Genomic DNA, 20974 nt, shown 5'->3' with positions numbered 1-20974 from the left:
CACAGGACTAGTTTCGATGGTTTTAACGAACCATCATCCTCAGCTGCAAAAGCGCAAATGAACGAGATAAGATATAATGAAAATTAGATTGTGAAAATTTGAAAATATAATGCTGATTTTTGTTGTTTGACTTCCAAATTAATATTTGTTCGGCGTGTTATTGTATCTTAATTAAAGAAAGCAATGTCGTTACTCATTAGCTTAAAATATAATTTATTCAGTATGATATTTTTGTACAGAAAGAGTGTTGCTGTACATTTTGTAAAGTATAAATAAGCATTGCATTTAATAATTATAACAGTTATTAGTTACTTGATAATTAATCATAAGAATATGAATAATTAAATATTTTTTCAGAGATATATTTTCCGGCGATATTTTTTTCTAGGAATCCCAGCATTCATTTTTGAAGCATAATGCTCTAAATAAATATCTTGTTTGAACATAGCATTAATTATTGATACCAAATCTCCAACCAAAGAAAATACCTTACTAGGGAGGATATTTAAACAAAAATTTTTATTAGAATAAATATTTTCGTTATTTTAATACTACTAATAATATACAAACAGTAATTTAAATTCACTATAGTTGAGCGAATAAGATTGCTGGATGTTGGTAGTTTGTGGTTCGCAACCGAACAGTTTAGCTGCTTGGTGTCTTTATGATTTTCCCCATGTGTAACATGAATTCAAGCCAATTTAATTTAGAAAATTACCCACGAAGGTGGTCTCTTAAAACAGATAACCTGTGATTTCTTAAAAACTGTAAAATATAATCTGTGCATATTTTCCGTTATACGATAACATGAACGAAAGGATTTCCTATACAAAAACATATGATCAGCACTATTATTGGCCGCCATTTAATTAAATGCATCCATCTTATCCCTTACAATTAATTTTCCTTCTTCAAAGAAAGTTTGTTTTCAGTAAAAATATACTATTTACAATGTGCCAATTTATTTTGCTCGTTTTTTATGCAAATATCCAAATTCAGAGAGATATTGCGTAAGTTCAGAAAGCCAAACTAGTCTCCAAGCGGTAGGATAGTGAGCACCGGTAAATTCTAGCGGCTACATGGGAGGTTTAGGTGTGTGTGTGTGTGTATTTAATTATGGCAAAGCACACTAGGGCTATCTGCCTAAGGGGAGGGATGCCTTCGTGGAGGACTTTTTAAGAGAAACTGGCTCGTATACACGTTACACATGGGGAAAACCACGAAAACACCCATGCAGCAAGCCCGTTCGCGGGATTCGAACCTCGGACCGATGAGAGGTTTAGGAGATTTTCAGAAGTGTATTGTGAATTAACAGTTTGTTTCCCTCAAAAAAATCTACCACGAAGACTTCCTTTCCCTTAGACAAATAGGTCCTGTGTGCTTTATCATAATCCAAAATCTTAAGCGTAAAAACCTTTCATCATAGCCGATGATGATGATAAAATATTTTCTATCTGATGTGTTAAATTAGCATAATTGTATATTTCTAACGAAAACAGTTTGGCTCATGTTACCCTATTATGTAAAAAAGAATCAAATTGGTTTTTAGCTTAAACAGTATTTTCATTATTAGTTATATCACGAATTTTATCAATAGTATTCTTAGTATTAATTGAAGGCATGTATTCATAAATATAATATACACAAAGCAAAATCGAAAAATTTACCACCAAGTAATATAAAAATGTAATGCAACACAAAAGAGTACAGTACTATTTCAAGTTGTTTTGTGGATATGTGAAAGACAGAAACATGCTTCCAGCTGTATTCTTTCATCAGAGGAAAACTTTTCATATCTTTCACTATACTATCAATACAAAAGTAGTATAAGAATTTCTTTTCTTAATATCCAACCGAAGAGTTGAGGGGACGTATAATGATTAACATACAATGGGTGCCTGGAATTATTTTGCTTTACAAGCAGTTTCCTTATGCATATAAAACAAACTTTCACCCATTCCAGGATTTCAAGAACACAAAGAGAGAGAGGGACAGAAATATGAATAACAAATTTTATTGCAGTCTGACTGATTGCTTCGGGAACAATAAGCCTTCCAACTCAAGCTTCTAGCTATTCTAGTACGAATGCTTCTCAGAAGCCATTTGGACCGCATCTGCTTTGTTAATAAAGAAAACTTTTGGGGGTGAAATCATCCCCTTCAGCAGGTATTTCAAACAAAGCATTCAATGGTCCTGTTACTACTTGCTGACCTAGAGAAATTTCCCAGAAACTTTTGTTCGAAAAAAACCGAGTTTCATATTTTTAAAAATTTCCAGTCTGACGGCAAGGTTTTGGTATTTTTCATATGTAGATGAAAAAGAAATTAATTTGATTTTAATAAAGAAGAAAAAAAATTAATAAGCCTATTTAAATTGTTTTATACAGCACAGAGTAAGGAGACGAAATTTAATTTTCTTTATAACTATTTTTCTCAGACAGTACTTTACGTGTAGTGTTTTTCAAGTTACGAGAATAGCGTGTTAGTGCATGCATTTTGAAATCAGATTAATTTAATTAATATATATGGATATGCTGAACAAGCCCACTTTCGCACATATAAACTGTATATTAGTATATACATAGAAATGAAATAAAATTTGAAAAAAAGCAATTCAAAAACTACTGTATAAAAAATGATTAAAAATTTGTTTTTAACTCATTTTTCTTTTTGTTATATACATTTACTTCAGTTTTGTTATATGCATTTACTTAATTTTATTGTGTTATATGCATCTGTTAGTCTTTTTGAAAAATTTTTAGATTATTTCAGTATGGCGTAGGAAATGAGATACATCACCCGAGAGGAAATGGATGTCTCCATGGACGACTTTCTAAGTAAAACATACTCATGTTCATGTTACACATAGGGAAAATCACAAAACCCAACCATGCAACCAGTTCGTTTGTTTGGATTTGAATATAGAGGTAGTCAAAAATCTTAGCCAGGAGGCCATTGATTGGGTTTGACAGATTTGGAAACCTAATAAATAGTATTTTATAAATATATTATTATTAAACGAATCGGATTTATATAAACAAAATAAAATTCTTATATTGCACACAACTAAATCTCGATATAACTTGCACTGATAAACTGATGTGTAATAACATTGGTAAATTCAAATACTAAACGGAATTTACATTAAATCTACATAGATAATTTTTTGTAATATATTTCACTGGGAATGTCTAGCTGCAAAATCCTGATTATATATACCCTTATTTTAAGGTTATCACATATCTGATGGTTTGACTTTTACCTCAAAACACAAAGAATCCACAAAATTCAGTAAAATAAACAACTTTATTTCCCTGTTGAAAATTCTCTGGATCTTTTCAAATATGAGCACACATGCCAAGCAGTTTTCTTTAAATAAATATATGCAGCAACGAGAAGATGCGCTTTTGACAGCAACTGGTTTCGAAAATCGAAAATTTTTCTAAACGTAACAAATTTGTCGCTTAAATTAATTTTTCATTAAACAAAAAACAAAATAGAATTGCATATTATTAAAATACTTTGTTGATAATTCAGATTCTGAAAACAAGAACATTGTCGTTATAAAAAACAAAGAAAAAAAATAAACAACATATTTCATTCTACGGGGGGCCAACTTTTGCGAATGCACTTTTCAACAGAAAAATACTTGAAGCATGTTATGGATGTTTGATTATGGCAAAGTACTCGATGGTTATTTGCCTAAGGTGAAGGATGCCTTCGTTGGAGGACTGCCTAACGAAATTGGCTTGAATACATGTTACAAAAATGGAAAACTAAGAATATCATCCTGGCAGCCAGCCCGTTTGCCGGGATTCGAACCCCGGACAGAACCACCAGTTGTTCTGTTAGACTCCGCTCAGTCGCTGGTGGGCTGTTCGATTAAAGGAAAAGCTCAAAATTTCATATTAGAGGAAAAGTGGTAGCATAGTATAATTCGAAGTTATTGCCATTTCAGTAATGTGAAGCGGTTTCAAAAATGTTTAATTACTTTATTTAGCTTAAGGCAAACTAAATAAAATAATTAAACATTCTTGAAATAAAATTTGAAAACAAACCAGTTTTAAAACTACTGTATTAAAAAATTATTAAAAATTTGTTTTTAACTCATTTTTTTTCGTTATATACATTTACTTCAGTTTTGTTATATGCATTTATTTAATTTTATTTTGTCATATGCATCTGTTAGCCTTTCTGAAAAATTTTTAGATTATTTGAGTATGGCATAGGAAATGAGATCTATCAGCCGAAAGGAAATGGATGTCTCCATGGACGACTTTCTAAGTAAAACGTACTCATGTTCATGTTACACATAGGGGAAATCACAAAACCCAACCATGCAACCAGTTTGTTTGGGTTCGAATATGAATCGAACTAGCAGTAATCAGAAATCTTAGCCAGGAGGCCATTGCTTGGGTTTGACAGATTTGGAAACCTAATAAATAGTATTTAATAAATATAATATTATTAGAAGAATCGGATTTATATAAACAAAAGAAAATTCTTATATAGAGCACAACTAAATCTCGATATAACTTGCACTGAAAACTGATGTGTAATAACACTGATAAATTCAAATACTAAACGGAATATACATTAATTCTACATAGATAAAGTTTTGTAATATATTTCGCTGGGAATGTATGGCCGCAAAATCCTGATTATATATACCCTTATTTTAAGGTTATCACATATCTGATGGTTTGACTTTTACCTCAAAACACAAAGAATTCTCAAACTTCAATAAAATTAATAACTTTATTTCCCTGTTGAGAATTCTCTGGATCTTTACAATTATAAAAACACACGCGCCAAGCAGTTTTCTTTAAATAAATATACGCAGCAACGAGAAGATGCGGTTTTGACAGCAACTCGTTTCGACAATCGAAAATTTTTCTAAACGTAAGAAATTTGTCGCTTAAATTAATTTTTCATTAAACAAAAATCAAAATAGAATTGCATATTATTAAAAATATTTTATTTATAATTCAGATTCTGAAAACAAGAACATTGTTATAAAAAACAAAGAAAAAAATAAACAACGTATTTCATTCACGGGGACCGACTTTGGCGCATGCACTTTTCAACAGAAAAATATTTGATGTATGTTATGGATAATGGTTTATTTGATTATGGCAAGGTACTCGGGGGTTATTTACCTAAGGTGAAGGATGCCTTCGTTGGAGGACTGCCTAACGGAAATTGGCTTCAATAAATGTTACACATGTGGAAAACTAAGAAAACATCCTCGCAACCAGCCCGTTCGCCGGGATTCAAACCCCGGACAGAACCACCAGTTGTTTCGTTAGACACCGCTCAGCAGCTGGTGGGCTGCCCGATAACGGAAAAGCTCAAAATTTCATATTAGAGAAAAAATCCTAGCATAGTATAATACGAAGTTATTGCCATTTCAGTAATGTGAAGCGATTTCAAGAATGTTTAATTATTTTATTTAGCTTATGGCAAACTATACGAGGGCTCTCTCTTAACATACTGGTAGTTTGACCTGCATTCAAACCTCCGTGAACAGGCTGATTGCATGGGCATTTTTATGGTTTTAACTTTTTGTAGTGCGAGATTGTTTCCTTTAGAAAATCTGTCACGAAAGCATACCTCCCCTTAGGCAGATCGCCTTCATGTGCTTCATAATCTAACATGCCAAACTAAACACAACCCAAGCAAGGACTCGTAGTCAAGGCATGACATCATGAAAAGCCAACTGAAATTGGCTCATATTCACATTAAACATGGGCAGCAAAAATTCGCGAAAACTGATATGCAGGCAATCTATTCGTCAGGATTTGAACCCACTTCAAACTATCAGTATTCAACGATTTTACCACTACGTCGTTAGCAGCCTTTTGTAGTATCTATAAGGTAAATAATTGCAAAGACACAATCATTGCGTAAAGATGGATGAATTAAGTTCAGAACTTAAAAGAATAACTTTCATTCGTGCTATTGCTGTTAGCATTGACATTCGGAGAGATGTTAATTTATTTTAAATTCTTTTAATGTAATTCATTTAATTCTTTAGGTAATTGTTCTTCTGACTTTAATTTTTTGTGCGGAGTATATCTAACACTTCTGTACACTAACTGTTTTAATTAATTTACACTCCATTAATTTTAAGATATTTTATATTGATAGATTTCTTTCCAAAAAAGTTTCATGGAATACATATTTTTTTCTTTAGATTTTAAAACATTTTGGATTTAAAATCTTAATAATAAAATTTTTAAAACAAATATTTCTAGAAATTCTTCGGCGTATTGATTTATTCCATTTAATTGAAGTTTCAAGTAGAATATCTTCCTTTCAACATTCATATAATTTTTATATGTCAGTTCGCCACTTTTACGGAGCACAGAGCCATACATACGAGTACAAAACTCAGGCATGCTGAAAGCACAGTTTGAACATTTCAGAATGTAAAAAGAAGAATATACCATTATAATAAAGCATTTGAAATAAAAGGGCAAACAAGAAAGCTGGTTGCTACATTTTATATTTTTTCCTGACGAATCAGAAACTGTAATCAACTTTCAATACAAAAATAAAATATTTGATTGTATACATATGATTTATTAAAAAGGGCATCTTCCGTTAAAATTGTTATTTTTTCTTGTTTCTACTCAAATTCAAGGGCGTCTTCCGTTACAATTGTTATTTTTTCTTGTTTCTACTAAAATTCTTCAATGTACTATAGCAACGTCGGATCCTGTTTGACTTTCATTTGTATAAAGTACCACAAGGCAAACAGTTGTAAAACGATTTATCTTCTTTCGCAAACTTTTATTCGGCCCACAGATAATACATACCTACTGTCTTTCAATGATACTTCACTCTCAGGACTTTTTCGTAAAGTGCTCTTTTCAAAGAGACTTCACATCCCATTAAGCACTTTGTGTCAACTGACAACCGCCTGCAGAAAGGTAGGGGAAAGAACACCAGAGCGCATCGTCTAAACATGTCTTAAGCATTTTTGGCAAAATTTGGGCTTCGAGTATACACGTCTTGAACATTTTTCGAGCGATTTCAAATCTGTGTAAAGACGTCTAAAGCATTTTTAAAGGAAACTCTGAAAACGTTTAAACACGTCTTAAGCAGTTAAAGGGTTAAAGCACCTTATGAGATATTCTTATTCCTCATAAAGTGTTTATGGTTAGATAATAAAACTGATTATAAATCTCAAAGGAAATAGAATAGTTTCTCTCAGTTTTATTCAAAATCTACACTAACAGGGTTGACAAACAGGAGAATGAAATTCCCTGACTTTTCCAGGTGTGCTTTAAGAAAATTCTAGTCTATAATCTTCAAAGAATTACTAAAATAACCATAATAGGAGTTGTTTTCTCCTCTGAAGATTGAGATTAGAATCTGCCCAATCCTAATTAGAAAATGTCCTTTTTTTTTTGCAGACGTTTTGCAGCTAAACGAAAGATAGAAGTATATTTAAATGATATTTTAATATAAATTCAAGTATTTTATACTTAGCAGCATATATAAGCAAAAAATATGTGTATTAAATTTCGTGATGGTATGTCATCACACTGCTAGAATTAATTTCAGGGTTTATGCCAGAGAAAATTTTCCGAAATTTGAAAAGTATTATTTACTAATAATAAATAAATTTAGAGGGAGGAAGCAACAGTAAATGATATGAATAACATAAAAATAAAGATAATTACTTAAAAATTGAATTAGAATTAATTAAAAACTGAAGTCCTTTGATTCTCGAAGTTGCAGGAAACTTGCTTTGCCTTTCTAAAAGACAACTTGATTGAAGCTGATAAATTAGATCTATGCCAGCTGCCTGAATGATGCTCATGCGATACATAATGCACCAAGAAAGAGATCGCTTCAGTTGTTGGCATAAAAATTGCTATTTTGGATATTGCTGTATGAAATACCCCAACTTTTCCAAGATTTTAACTAAAATACTTAAATTCCCTCACTTTGCCCTGTGGATATTTTTGATTTAATTTTTTAGATAATACAATACCATATTCTTCTTCCAAGTAGATGCCAAATGGAAATACTTTATTGCAGTTTTAATGTAATATGGCTAAGAGCATAATTAGCCTTTTTACATCTACTAAGCATTCAAGCTGACATAAAAAACAGATAAAATTTTTCTAGCTTCATTTACCATAAACCCGCAAATGCAAATAAAAATAATTCAAGTTGCCTACCGAACTGCAAGAGAAACCCTTTTTGGCAATTGAAGGAGCTGGAATCTTGAAGATGACTTAGTTGATTTTTAATGTTTCCTGATCTAAAATGTATAACTTAGAACCTGGACTAAAATGTGCTGACGACAATTTGTCGGCTTCATTTCCAGTCACATCATTAAGCGTAGGAGAATCTACAGATTTATTGCATTCCCCCATGTATGAGGAGCACATCCGGCAGACGAAAGATCTGTATTTTGAATCTCGAAAAAAGGCATAGTTAGTTTTTCATGTTTCTGAAGCTTCAGCAATCTCAACATTTAATAATAGTACTTATGTGTCCCCATTCCCAGAAGTACAATGAAAAAGTGCCAGATATTCATGCCCCATCCTACATAAAAAAACTGAAGAATATTTCAATTAGAAAACATTCTGTTGTCTGCAGATACAACTGATTTATCTGGCAGGAACAAATTTAGAGAAAACACAAGACAGTTTAATTAAAAGATTATGGGGGAAAAAATACAAAATTGCGATTGGGAGATCAATCTTTAAGCTGGTACAGAGAAAAATTTGCACATAATTAGTATGATTAGATTTCAGTCTAACATGCTAAAAAAGCAGGTTTAGACACTCGAAAATTAAGCATTTTTGTTGACAGTCCATTTGCTTTATCAATTGGTATCAAGTGAATAGATCAATAAAATTTCCTCCTTTCATTCCTGCAAGGTTCCTTAACATGGGGTTGCTGTATTCTTGAGGATTGACATACAAATGTATGACAGACTGAAAAGGTCTCTATTGCAATATTATTTTGTGGGAAATTCTAATGCTTCTTTAGTTTTATGGCAGCACTTGTTCAAGACATTTCTGTTTTGTCCCATTCATATGTTCAGCTTAGATGTTCCAAAGAATATTTTACCAGAAATGTGCTATTTTCTTTCTTGTACTGATTAGAGGATATTCTAACTCTCTTATGCTTGGGAATTCATAATAATAATCTTCTAGATGGCAAACCATTAAAGTGCCTTTCTGTATACATATCTTGATTGTGGATGGGAATGATAATCACAACTGATATGTCTATTGTGCTGAGGGTGTGATTTGTCCATTTCAGTTTCAAGACTGATAAAGCTGGGGTTATGGGAAGTATATCCACGGGGCGGATAATCTGCGCCTGCCGCAAAATTTTTTTTTTTTTTTACAAGCGTAAAGCAAAGAAAATAAAAATGCTCACGAAACTGAGCGAAAAGTTACATTTGCTAACTTCGTGCTTATTTATGGCAAAAATATCCCAGGCCTTCTCGGAACCTTCCCCTCTGATGAGTGATTTCTTACTCACCCTTGCAGTGCCCGCTCCACCCCCTCTCTCCTCTTATCCTTACTGACACGTCCACTCGCCATTGTTAGTTTAAGCTTGATAGTGTTTGCGAACCGGTCGGAGTTAGTTATTATGTTCAGTGCTTGTGCTTTTGTTTTTCTTTAGCAATTTAAAATGTCAGGAAAACTAAACAAGGTTGTGTTGACGATTGTGCAAAAACTAGAATTAATTTCCAAAGTAGCAAACAGCGCTACAAGGCAGCAGATGGAATTGGATTACAGAATCGCGGAAACAAAAGTGCGCGAGATTCTAAAACAAAAAGACAAACTGGTGAACTTTGCATCAATGTTGGACAGTGCTTCCGCAACGAAATCACGAAAAACTATGAAGGGTTCTACCTTTGATGAGCTAGACACAGCATTGACAGAGTGGTTAGCTCAAGTTCGAAAATAGGGTACTCCTGTAAATCGTCCTATCATTGCGTCGAAGGCAAAAACCTTTTTGAGTTGTTAGGCCTGAAAGGTAATTTTGATGTGTCTTCTGGCTGGTTGACTCGTTTTAAGCAGCGACATGGAATTCGAGAAATTGGACTTCATGGGGAGAAACATAGTGGTGACCAACAAGCAGCCGACGATTTCCACCATGTATTTGAAGAATTTGTTTTAAAAGAAGAGCTTTGAACAAATTTACAATGCCGACGAATCGGGACTTTTGTGAAAATGTCTTCCCACTCCGACTTTAGCATTTGAAAATGAAGGTAAAGCGGTGGGTTATAAAAGCAGCAAGGAAAGGATCACTATCATGTCTTGCAGTAACTGTACCAGTGGACATAAATTTAGACTTGTTGTCATTGGAAACTTAAAAAAACCGAGATCTTTCAAAGGCACAAGGATAGAAAATTTGCCCATTGATTACTTTATTACTTTAACCAAAAAAAAAAAAAAAAAAAAAAAAAAAAAAAAGAGGATGGATGAACCGAAACATTTTTCAAGAATGGTTCGAAAAAATCTTTGTTCTTCAAGTGCGCAAACATCTTAAACCGAAAAACCTGCCTGAAATAGCTGTGCTATTGATCGACAACGCACCTTCTCAGCCAGCAACAAGCGTGCTAAAGTCTTGCAAAGTTTCTCCCCCCCAAACGTTACTGCACTAATCCGACCCATGGACCAAGGAGTCATTGCAACAATGAAGAGAACATACTGAACCAAGTTGCTAATGACCAAAATTGAAGAAGGTTATGATCTGAAAAAGTTTTGGAAACACTACATAATCTTGGACAGCATCTGCGATATTGCATCTGCATGGGACTTGGTGAAACCGTCAACCCTCATAAAATCATGGAGAAAACACATGCCTTATGTTGAAGCCAGCAACAACCTAACCCCTTTGAGTTGTGAGGAAGAGAATGAAGATGTAGACACGCCTATGGCAACTCTCGCCGATATGGCGAAAACAGTTCCGGGTGGTGAGAACGTCGATGCCGAAAACATTAATGAGTGGTTGGAGTGTGACGTCAATGAACCTGGCTTCGAACGCTTGACAGATGACGAAATTGTGAAGAAAGCAAGGGGAGAGACCGAGAATGAAGGAGAGTGAAGTGAAGGCAAAGAAGAACCCACTGTGCAGATGTGGAAGGCTCATGAAGCAGCTTTGCAACAAGTTGACGGACTGCTAAGCTATTTGGGAGAGCAAGATGACCCGGAGTTGGCCGAGAAACTTATGTTACAGAAAATGCAATCTCGGATCAAGAGAAAATGCTTCCAAAGCAAGAAGCAAACACAAATGACTGATTTCTTCAAAAAGGTGTAGTTTTACAGTTATGCTTTTGTAATTACATAATACATTACAGTATTAAAACAGTACATGTATTAATTTTTCTTTGTATCCTTGACGCCTTTCGTAAGTATATAAAGCACTTTTCTGTTTTCATTAACAAAATGCATTTTAGGTTAGTTTTGAGCGATATACTAAAATATTAAGCGTTAGTTAAACATTTCCTGCTTTTTATTTCACGTATTATTGTTTCAAAGTTCAAATGACTGTTTCATCTTTTGCTATACCCATTTTTAGCTTTTTTCGGATTATCCGCGTTTTTTGTTATTCGCAGCGGCCGCGCCACCCAATTCCGCGGATAATCGTGAGTGTACTGTATATCTGAAAACAGAATAGATGTATGGGGTAATGGTCCAGTAGAGGATTTTTTTAATGAATTTATTTGTTGATTTTTGGATTGCTAGTAACCTTTTTCTTCTGAATTAACATTAATTTTTTTTTAAGAATTGGGTGGTTGTCTATTGTTTGTTGCAATTTTTTATAAAGTAACCAGTTCGTACCAGGTGCAGTAATGGCACCAGTTCTTAAAATCAAAAGATCAAGAAACTGAATGCTATTGTACAAACTGTAAATTAGGGAAGTTTTCTGAGATAACTAAACACATGCTTTAAGTTCATCAAAATATTTACATTAAATTATATTATCATCATGATTTTTAGAAAATTTGAACACTCAACAATTTTCTATGTGTTACACATAAATCTTGGCCAAAATAAATGACACTGATGCCTTTATAAAAAGGTACTGTTATTTACTTATTATTCCTATACCCTACAGTTATAAATGAAATGGAAAGCATCATATATCCTTGATAAATTTGTATGCAATTCTTAGTTTTTCTACCAAAGTCTTTTGCTTAGTTTCACCAAAATAATTTAGGATTCAAATAAAGGGGTTGATGGAAACCAAATATTTACACTGATGGTATATAATAATGCTGACTACTTTTGGAATAAGTGCACATGAAATACACTTGTATAATGTACATTTGGTATGTAGTACTTTAAGGTTATTATGCATGGTCTCAGTGCTAGACAAGCTTTCACTCAGATTTGCTCAAAGCTGGAAATATACTGTTTACTAAAGGTCTGAATGTATAATGTTCTTCCTAAGCTTTGATCTGTATGAAATGATGTGCTGTACTGTAATCGAGATCAAGGTTGATTTTGCCAAATTCATATTTTGTATTATACCAATTGTTTAAAAACCATCCCTACCCCACCTACTACCTATTGTGTAATCCATACTTAGTATTTAAGTATCATTGAGTGCATACCATCCCTATTTGTGAAATATGTAAACTAGTTTGCCATCTAGAAAATTATGAATAAAAATTGCCAAATGTAAGAAAGATATCCATAAACCGCCTGCCAGCTAATACAACAATGAAAAGTGCACTTTCATAAAGTATTCCTTCGAGAATCCAAAGTCAGTCACCAAATGGTTGCTGAAATCCTGAACAAACTCCAACACAAAAGAAGCAAAGTTAGAAATCACCATAACATCATGTTGTAATGTAAGCTTTCCTCTCAGTCACATCAATGTTCCAGAATGCAAGAAGAAGAGTAATTTGATTCAACTATTCACCAAGATTCCAATTGAAAAAGCAGATATGCCATAAGCAAATGCTCCTAACTTACCAATATTTACATGTGGTTTTTAGTCTGTCAACTTACACTATTTCATTTTCTTTAAACTTCATTTTAACTGTGTGGACTCCAATTCATCAGCACATTATTATATAAAATGTAAACTTCATGTTCATAAATACATAGCAGTTAAAATACACAAAACTTATATTCAGATCACTCTAATAAATGAAGAATAAAATAACAATATTCTGAACATGGCTGTTCAGATTAAAAAAAAAAATTAAAAAAAAAACTGAAATATAACCAATATACAAGATATAAATAACAAACAAATTGAGTATCCAGGCAAGAGAGGGCAAATTAAATACAAAGATAATTATAACAACTGTTAAGTTTTTAATTTTCAGAAAATAAACATTTTAGTTTGTGAGTGCCAATACCACAGAAAAAGGATATTAGGGACCAAAGTTTATTTTAATATTAAAAGCTAACTAGCAATTAAATCAGTAGAATGACATTTTTACTTAACATTTAGAAATTTTGCTATTATCTGTCATGCAGATAATTAATTATGAGTGATTTACACTGTTAATCACAGAAAAGGAATTTTATAAGGAAGATGTGTATTTCACACAATTGTGTGGCTGTTTTTCTCACTTTATTTTCAGTCCAGTGAGAACATAAGCCATTCATGCACATTAATTTTTTATCATAATTACCTGTTGTCTTAAACCTTGTGGTAATGTCTGTATAAAGCTTGTAGGGTCAACAGGGATGTCTGGATTGGAATTCTGAGAAGCTAATCGCTGCTGCTCCGCTCTTTGCTGGGCTAAAACCTAGAAGACATTAAAAGTCTCCCACATTTATTTCCAATTGTTGCATAATTGAAAGTGCACTGCCCTCCAAAAATTAAGGAACAGCATGTTTTTCAAAGCTCACCATTACAAAAATGTCAGTAATGTTTAAACTCACAGTTCATATGCATGACAGTAATGAAGTTTAAGAAAATATATGCAAAAACAATAGCTAGTATGTTTATTTTATAGAAATGAATACTTATACAGAAATTTGAGGAAAAATTGCAAAAATTGTAATTTTTGTTCACGAGTGTAGATTTTCAGCTTTTATTACAGTTTCATAGACAATATCTAGGAGAGTCTACCAATGTCCAGCAAAAGTCGTTTGCCTAATTTACGGAGGTCGTGGGTGATCCGGTAGTTGGAAATGGGGATCTCGCAAGCTGGTGCTGCTAGACATCTAAATATCTCTCATAGTATCGCCCACACACTATGGAACCAGATTGAATATGAGGATTCTGTGTTTAGAAGACATGTTCCTGCCAGACCTAGAGTTACTAACATCTGTGGGAGACCGTTATTTAGCTATTTCAACCCAAAGAAGGAGTATCATTAACGTAACTCAGCTCATGGCGGATCATTTAGTGGCAACTGGAACAAGAATCTCGGCAAGAACAGTGCGCAGAAGCCTGCACAATACAGGTCTGCAAACAAGACAACAAGTTGTTTGTGTTCCCTTCACCAAGGACACAGAGATGCCCGTTTATGTTGGGCAAGAGAACATGTCTCTTGGGCCAGTCAACAATAGGCCTCAGTTCTTTTCACAAACTAGTCCAGGTTCACACTGGAGAGTGATTCAGGTTGTCAGCTGATCTGGAGGGAACAAAGCACCAGATACAACCAATCCCACATAGTGGAAAGACACAGTTACAGAGGGTGTGGAATAATAGTTTGGGCTGGGATCTCTCTCAGTGGTCACACTGACCTGCATGTGTTCCATGGAGGAACTTTGAGTGGTGTGAGATATAGAAGAGATCCTTGATCAATACGTAAGCCACTGCTATTGGTCCTGGATTTCTTCTGATGGACAACAATGTTCGATCGCACCGAGCTCTGGTTGCTGAAGAATATCCTGAGGATCAACGGTATGGAGCAGATGGAATGTACAGCTCAATCCAGGTTGCTGCTTTAAGTCCTCCTCCAAGGTTGTTAGATGAGCTTGAACAAGAATTACTCTGTGTCTGGTCGTTGTTTCCCATTTCACTGAAGAACAATTTTATTGACAGCATAGAATGTCGCGACCACCAATGTATTGCAACTAGGAGTGGCCACACTCTTTATTAGAACCCATTTTCCCTCAAAATCCTGTGACATACTGCTTCTCCAAGACTGGATTTCTCTGCCAGGAGTGCAATGTTTTGTTGTAATTCATGTTTGTATTGAACTTTGGAAACATTCTATGTCGCAGTCATTTAAGAAATGTTCAGTGAACAAGTCCTATAAATTTTTTGTTCCTATGTTGCTTCATTCTCAAATAAGACACCCCCCAAAAAAAATGCTGTTTCTTAACATTTGGAGGGCAGTGTACATGGGAAATCTGTCTTTTGAGAAATATATCATGAGCCATATCTTGCTATGATTAAGATATGACAAAATTTAAAATCTAGCAAAATTCAATTTCACAAAATCATTAAATGGGATATCTTACTTAAATATTGAAATACACAAAACAACATCAATTTATTGAACAAAATTAGGAGGAAAGAATGGATCATTTATTTTAAAAGCAAGCATGGGCTTTAATTAAATGAACCAAATTCAATTTATTACCTAATTCCACATAAAGTTTGATCAACAGCATCTCTAAGATAAGACAAAAAGTTATTAGATACTGTTATGAAATAATGCTGAAAAAGAAGAAGTACAAATATTCCTTAATAATTACTTTAATGAATAAGAGAGCTTCACGAAATTTAGCAGATAATTTTTGAGAAGCTGAAAGCTAGAAGATTGGCAGAGTGACCGATAATGATTAGACATTTAATGCTTATTAATTTTCTCTTTCTCTATTCAAGACTTGCGTTCATTAATATGAAATAGTAAAGCTTTATTAATAAGGGAAATGTATGTTAATCTGAACAAAAAAAGGAATATTATAAGCTCTCCAAGCAATGAAATTTAGAAGAGAACACTAAGTTCAAAAATTGGAAGTATATTTAAACAAGAGCAAATAACTCGGAAATAGAATTTAGGAAGATTTCAGATTCTCTCATAACCAACAGAAGGGAGAAAATGAATGATGTGATCAATAGTACATTTTATGACAATGATTTTTATGAGTAACAAAATATTTAAATAGTTTTATAATTAGGACAAAGGAAAAACGTGTCCACACAGCTATTTACTGACCACAGCTGCTTCTTGCATGTTGCTACAGCAAGCAACAATACACAAGAAATATTTCATTTCTTGATTAAGAATAAAGTAGCAAAAACAAAGGCTACAATGACATATTCGATTTCAAAAGTGCAATGAATGCTGCGATCAGTGGAATTCACAACATGCATTTAAAGACTTTCCCTACTGTAAAAAAGTTTGAAAATATCAGTGCAGGAAGGCCAAAACAAAAATATTTCACCTCAAAATAATGCATTTAAAATCCAAGAATGAATTTTGCCAAATTTTAAACTGGTACATTTTCTTGGTTTCAATGCTGGTCATTAACAGAGAGATAGCAGTTTCATAATGAGCATCACATGATGAGATTTTGGATGTTTCAGAAACTAAGTTACAGCAATAACTGTATTATGACATCAAAATATGTTTATGACTACAAAGTAATAATTATCCTAGGTAAATGATGCAGAAATAGGATATCAGTAATTATTTAAATTCAGGGACTGAGAATTAACTATATTTGTAGTTTCTCAAAAAATTCTGTGGTTTAAGATCCCACAAAATATAACAAGCTACAATAAAGACGAGTTAAAACAGTTCTGCTTCTTACATAAAATAAACACATGAAAAGGAAGGTAAGAAGTACTGCCCAGCAAAACATTCACAAAAATTATCAGTACAAAATATAAAAAATTAAAAAAAAAAAAATACAAGCAATAAAAAGGAATGCATATCTTTAAAATAATATCTTTAATAATGCCTTTAACTAAACTCCAGATAACAGAATATAAACCTGTGCTTGTTGCAATTGGATTGAACTGTGAAGTTTAACCCATTTCCCTCCTCCTTAAAGAATACACTAGAGAAACAAAATTTCATAAAAAACTGTAGAAATCTCAAAGAATTCAGATTTTCAAAATGGATAAGTGGGATTCAGAGGTCAATGGAAAAACCTGGTCAGATTTAACAGGCAACAAATAATATTCAACTAAAATTAATTGGAGTATACTTACTGCAAAATTGACCAACTAAATTTCTTAAAACCAGAATTCAAACATATTCAAAAGGAAGAATACACTAAATACACTGACAGGTGGTATAAAGGAAGCTGCTGTCGAAAAAAATTGTTACAGAAATCTACTGACAGAAAATTTTCCCAAACATTTTTTATGCTTAGTAATGTTTATTACAGTTAGTGCACTCTTATTTTAAAGTATTGGTCTCACAGCTCGTAACTAATCACAAAAATGCAGATATAATGATGAATTCCCCAAACATCAAATAAATAAATTGGAACTTTCCTTTTATGTGATGTCTTAACATAGCACTAATAATGCTAACATTGTAATGAAAAGTAAAATGTCATGATGTACAAACATTATAACAATGTAAAGCTGAATATAACAGTAAAACTTTGCAAAGATACTGTAAAAACAAGTTTCTCTGATAAATGTTTAATAAATAACTATCTAACCATTAAATTTACTCAGCACTGCTAACATTCATAGCTGTTCTTTTAATATGCAAACTGCTTATTTCTGATGCTAAATTTGCATTAGCCAAATACAGTATATTGCCAAAAATATAAAGTCAAACTATGTTGTAGAATCAGACAAAGACTGATGTCACATGTAATTCATAAGATGCCAGACATCCATTTGAATTAGTCACAGCCTGTATCACATGGGAAAAACTTTCCATCATATTTTGACCCATGTCCACAGGAAAATAATTTTATTTGCTTGTCAGAGCTGCAATAAAAGCAGCTATTGAAGATGGAAGGTTTAGCCAAATGCATACACTGTAATCATTTTTCCTCAGAGGTACTCAACAGGTATTCAAGTCATGACTCTGTGAAGGTCAATTCAGTTTCCAACACCAATCTTTTCAAATCATAGAAGTACAGGCTTCATTATGTGGATGGAAGAGTAATTTTTTGATACAGAAATGGGATCTTCCGCAAAGAGTTAAAATAAATAACAAGATGTATCTCAGCATCAACCTACTTACAGAACTTTGGGTCACAGGCCAAACCATGCTGCTTCTGCCACCACACTTGACAGCACAATACATTCAGATATACTGTTATTTCACATTCCAGATGTTTACATTTAGTACATAAAAGTGCTGAATATATCGATTCAGTGTGAATTCAAAATTCCAAGAAACAGCAGACTATGGGGTGCTTCAAAATTATCCTCAAGTCTTAAAAAGGTACATAAGCTTTAAAAGTTCCTTTTTTAAAAGTTTTTAAAAGCTTCTTTAAAAGTTCCTTTTTTGTATTTGGTATTAAAGTACCTCTTTGTTAATCAAATTAACTAATCAACAGCAAACACATGCTACAGATACACGATGACATTTCATACAAAAGCACTATTATAAACTTTAAATATGTTTTAAAAAAAGCATGGAAAGCAGAAAGTACACACTGAACTACAACCCCCACATTCCAAACATACATGGAACTACGACAGATTCTCAAAAAAAAAAAAAAAAAAAAAAAAAAAAAAAAAAAAAAAAAAAAAAATCAATAAGACATGTTACAACTTATTCCACATTCCATATTTTTATGATAAAAGTATGTAAGGGAGGAAATTCAGACTTTTTTCATTGAATATTTATCTAAACTTATAAATAAGTCAAACATCTTATAACAGCAATATAACATGTTTGTGTGTGTTTTAATACAATTAAATAAGATATAAAAATGCTAAAATTAGCAGACCGTAAAAATAAATGCTGATTTTAATATTTCAACACAGTATAATTATGCAAGAAAATGCATCAGCAGGCAAAACGCACTATAAAGCACAATAAAAAAAATTTTTAATGAAATTTTGATCCACCAAACTTCTTTTCTGTACAATAATCTAGCTATCATGTAGAAGCACAGTATTAACATAACATGTTGCTTCAGGACTTGTATACAGTAGTTATCTGAATGCAAAACACACATCCGCGATCTCAAAAAAAAAAAAAAAAAAAAAAAAAGAAATGCCTTCAAGGAGGACTTTCTAAGGGGAGTTGGCTAGCATTCTTGTCATACATGGTGAAAACCAACCAAACTGCCAATGTAGTTTGGCTGGATTCAAACGCCAGTGAAATTAACAGTATTCAACGGTCCTAAGCAATAGGCCATTAGAGGGTCAACAACAGATTTTCACAGTTCATATGCTTTTGCAACATGACCAGTAGAAACTGCATGATTTTAATTCTATTATGCTTAGAATAAACTAGAAATTTCCCTAATTGATATCTCATCCTTCTAAATATTATATAAGAGCTAAAAGTAGCAAGTCACATCTCGTACTAGTCTCCATCAAATGGAAATCACAGACGGAACTTTATGAAATAGCAAAACTTATGTTACCCTTTCAATCTAAGTGGGCATTCAATGTCATCCTGACACACATTTTGAACTGTAAAGCCATTTCAAACTAATGTGTAAGTTTAGCCAGATGTCTGTGGAATCTATATGATGTAATTTCTATCTTAGAATGACACATTCATGGCTATATATATCTTGTCTAACACAATCTGCTTTGGCATAAAAAACAAGATATGAAACTCTTGTTGCTAGCCCTGCACTTCAAACCTAACTTTATACTATTTCCAAAGTGATCTTTAATATCATCTTCAATTAATTTAATAGTGTCATAAAAGAATTAGCAACACAAAAATAAGTTGCCTCCACCAATACTCTACAAAATACAAAAACTCAGCCTTAAACAACATGTAATATTAAAAAAGAAAATGGGGAATAAAAGTGAAAACACAAAGGCCAGATGAACATTTGCCACAATTTTAAATAAATCTGACAAATGCTTTACTCATTACTCCAAGCTGAAACCAAACTCTTATTCCTGTAATAACTAAAACCATAATTCCTTCATGGCTGAATTCTTACCTACCATAAATATAATTTTTACCATTCTGCCTTGGAAAAAAGTCAGAAACAAGTGCAAAAGAAATGCCAGTAGTAAAATCCAGGCTATTAAATGAAATCATAACACTGCAAAATGGGCAACATGTTATTGTGAAGTTTTTACTCATTTACCAGTCAACAGCACATTATCACTGAGAAATAACCTTGCAAAACCATAAATTAATATGTGCCCTCCATATTTATATCTAGACACTGAGAAATGTCTCTACAAAAATACAAAGCAATACATTTCTGCAGCACAAAACAAAGTCTGACTCTTTTTCTGGCCTCTAGCAACGACTTGCATGCTTGCTAAGATAGTACTCTGAATACTTTTTCAAAAATTTAGATGTTACATTTCTGTATTCACTACTCTATACAAAAGAAGGCCTTACAATCTGATCATTTAGAAAGATCTAATACACCAGCAGACACAAGAATCGAACATGTGATACAGAAATACTTAAGAGAAAAAAATAAAAATTAATTTTTACTGAAATTTTTGTAAAAACAGCACAATTCTTCCTTCACAAATTTAGACTAGTACTTGCATTCACTGCTTCTAGGAAACAACTAAGAAATGTTACACGTTATGGTGATGGAGCCATATTGTAAAATCTAACAATCAGCATGCATGCTAATGCCAATATATGCAGAATAAATGAAAAACAAGTCTTGATATGAAAGCTTCAAAGATCATATTCACTCTTGAAAACAAAAATGTGGAAAACATTAGAATCAAAATGCTATGCAAAAAACTGCATAATTTGTTCCAGAATTATTTTGTCACAAACGTGCGCACAATTCAATACAGTAGTGTTAGGCACTAAGCATAAAATACATGATAATGCAAGAAATATTAACACAGCATTGGCTTTCTAAGCAATCTAGCACCACAAATATCATTAGACAGACATTGCTGTAATTTCTAGAGCA

General features: G+C 32.8%; 1 protein-coding gene across 2 annotated transcripts in view; it reads right to left on the bottom strand.

Moving 5' to 3' along the window:
* The window catches only part of HUWE1 (HECT, UBA and WWE domain containing E3 ubiquitin protein ligase 1), a 595188-nt gene that overhangs the window by 147047 nt on the left and 427167 nt on the right, over positions 1-20974 (bottom strand). For both annotated transcript variants that reach the window (XM_085806998.1, XM_085806999.1), the window contains exon 68: positions 13639-13755. In XM_085806998.1, coding sequence (XP_085663124.1) covers positions 13639-13755 — 117 coding nt within the window. The remainder of the gene's footprint in view (positions 1-13638; positions 13756-20974) is intronic.

Source organism: Stegodyphus dumicola, chromosome X1 (genome assembly GCF_044657685.1).
Source record: "Stegodyphus dumicola isolate Sdum_Otavi_A_Nest chromosome X1, ASM4465768v1".
NCBI lineage: Eukaryota > Metazoa > Arthropoda > Arachnida > Araneae > Eresidae > Stegodyphus > Stegodyphus dumicola.
The sequence above is the reverse complement of the archived record's forward strand: the minus strand, read 5'-3'. Positions and strand labels throughout refer to the sequence as shown.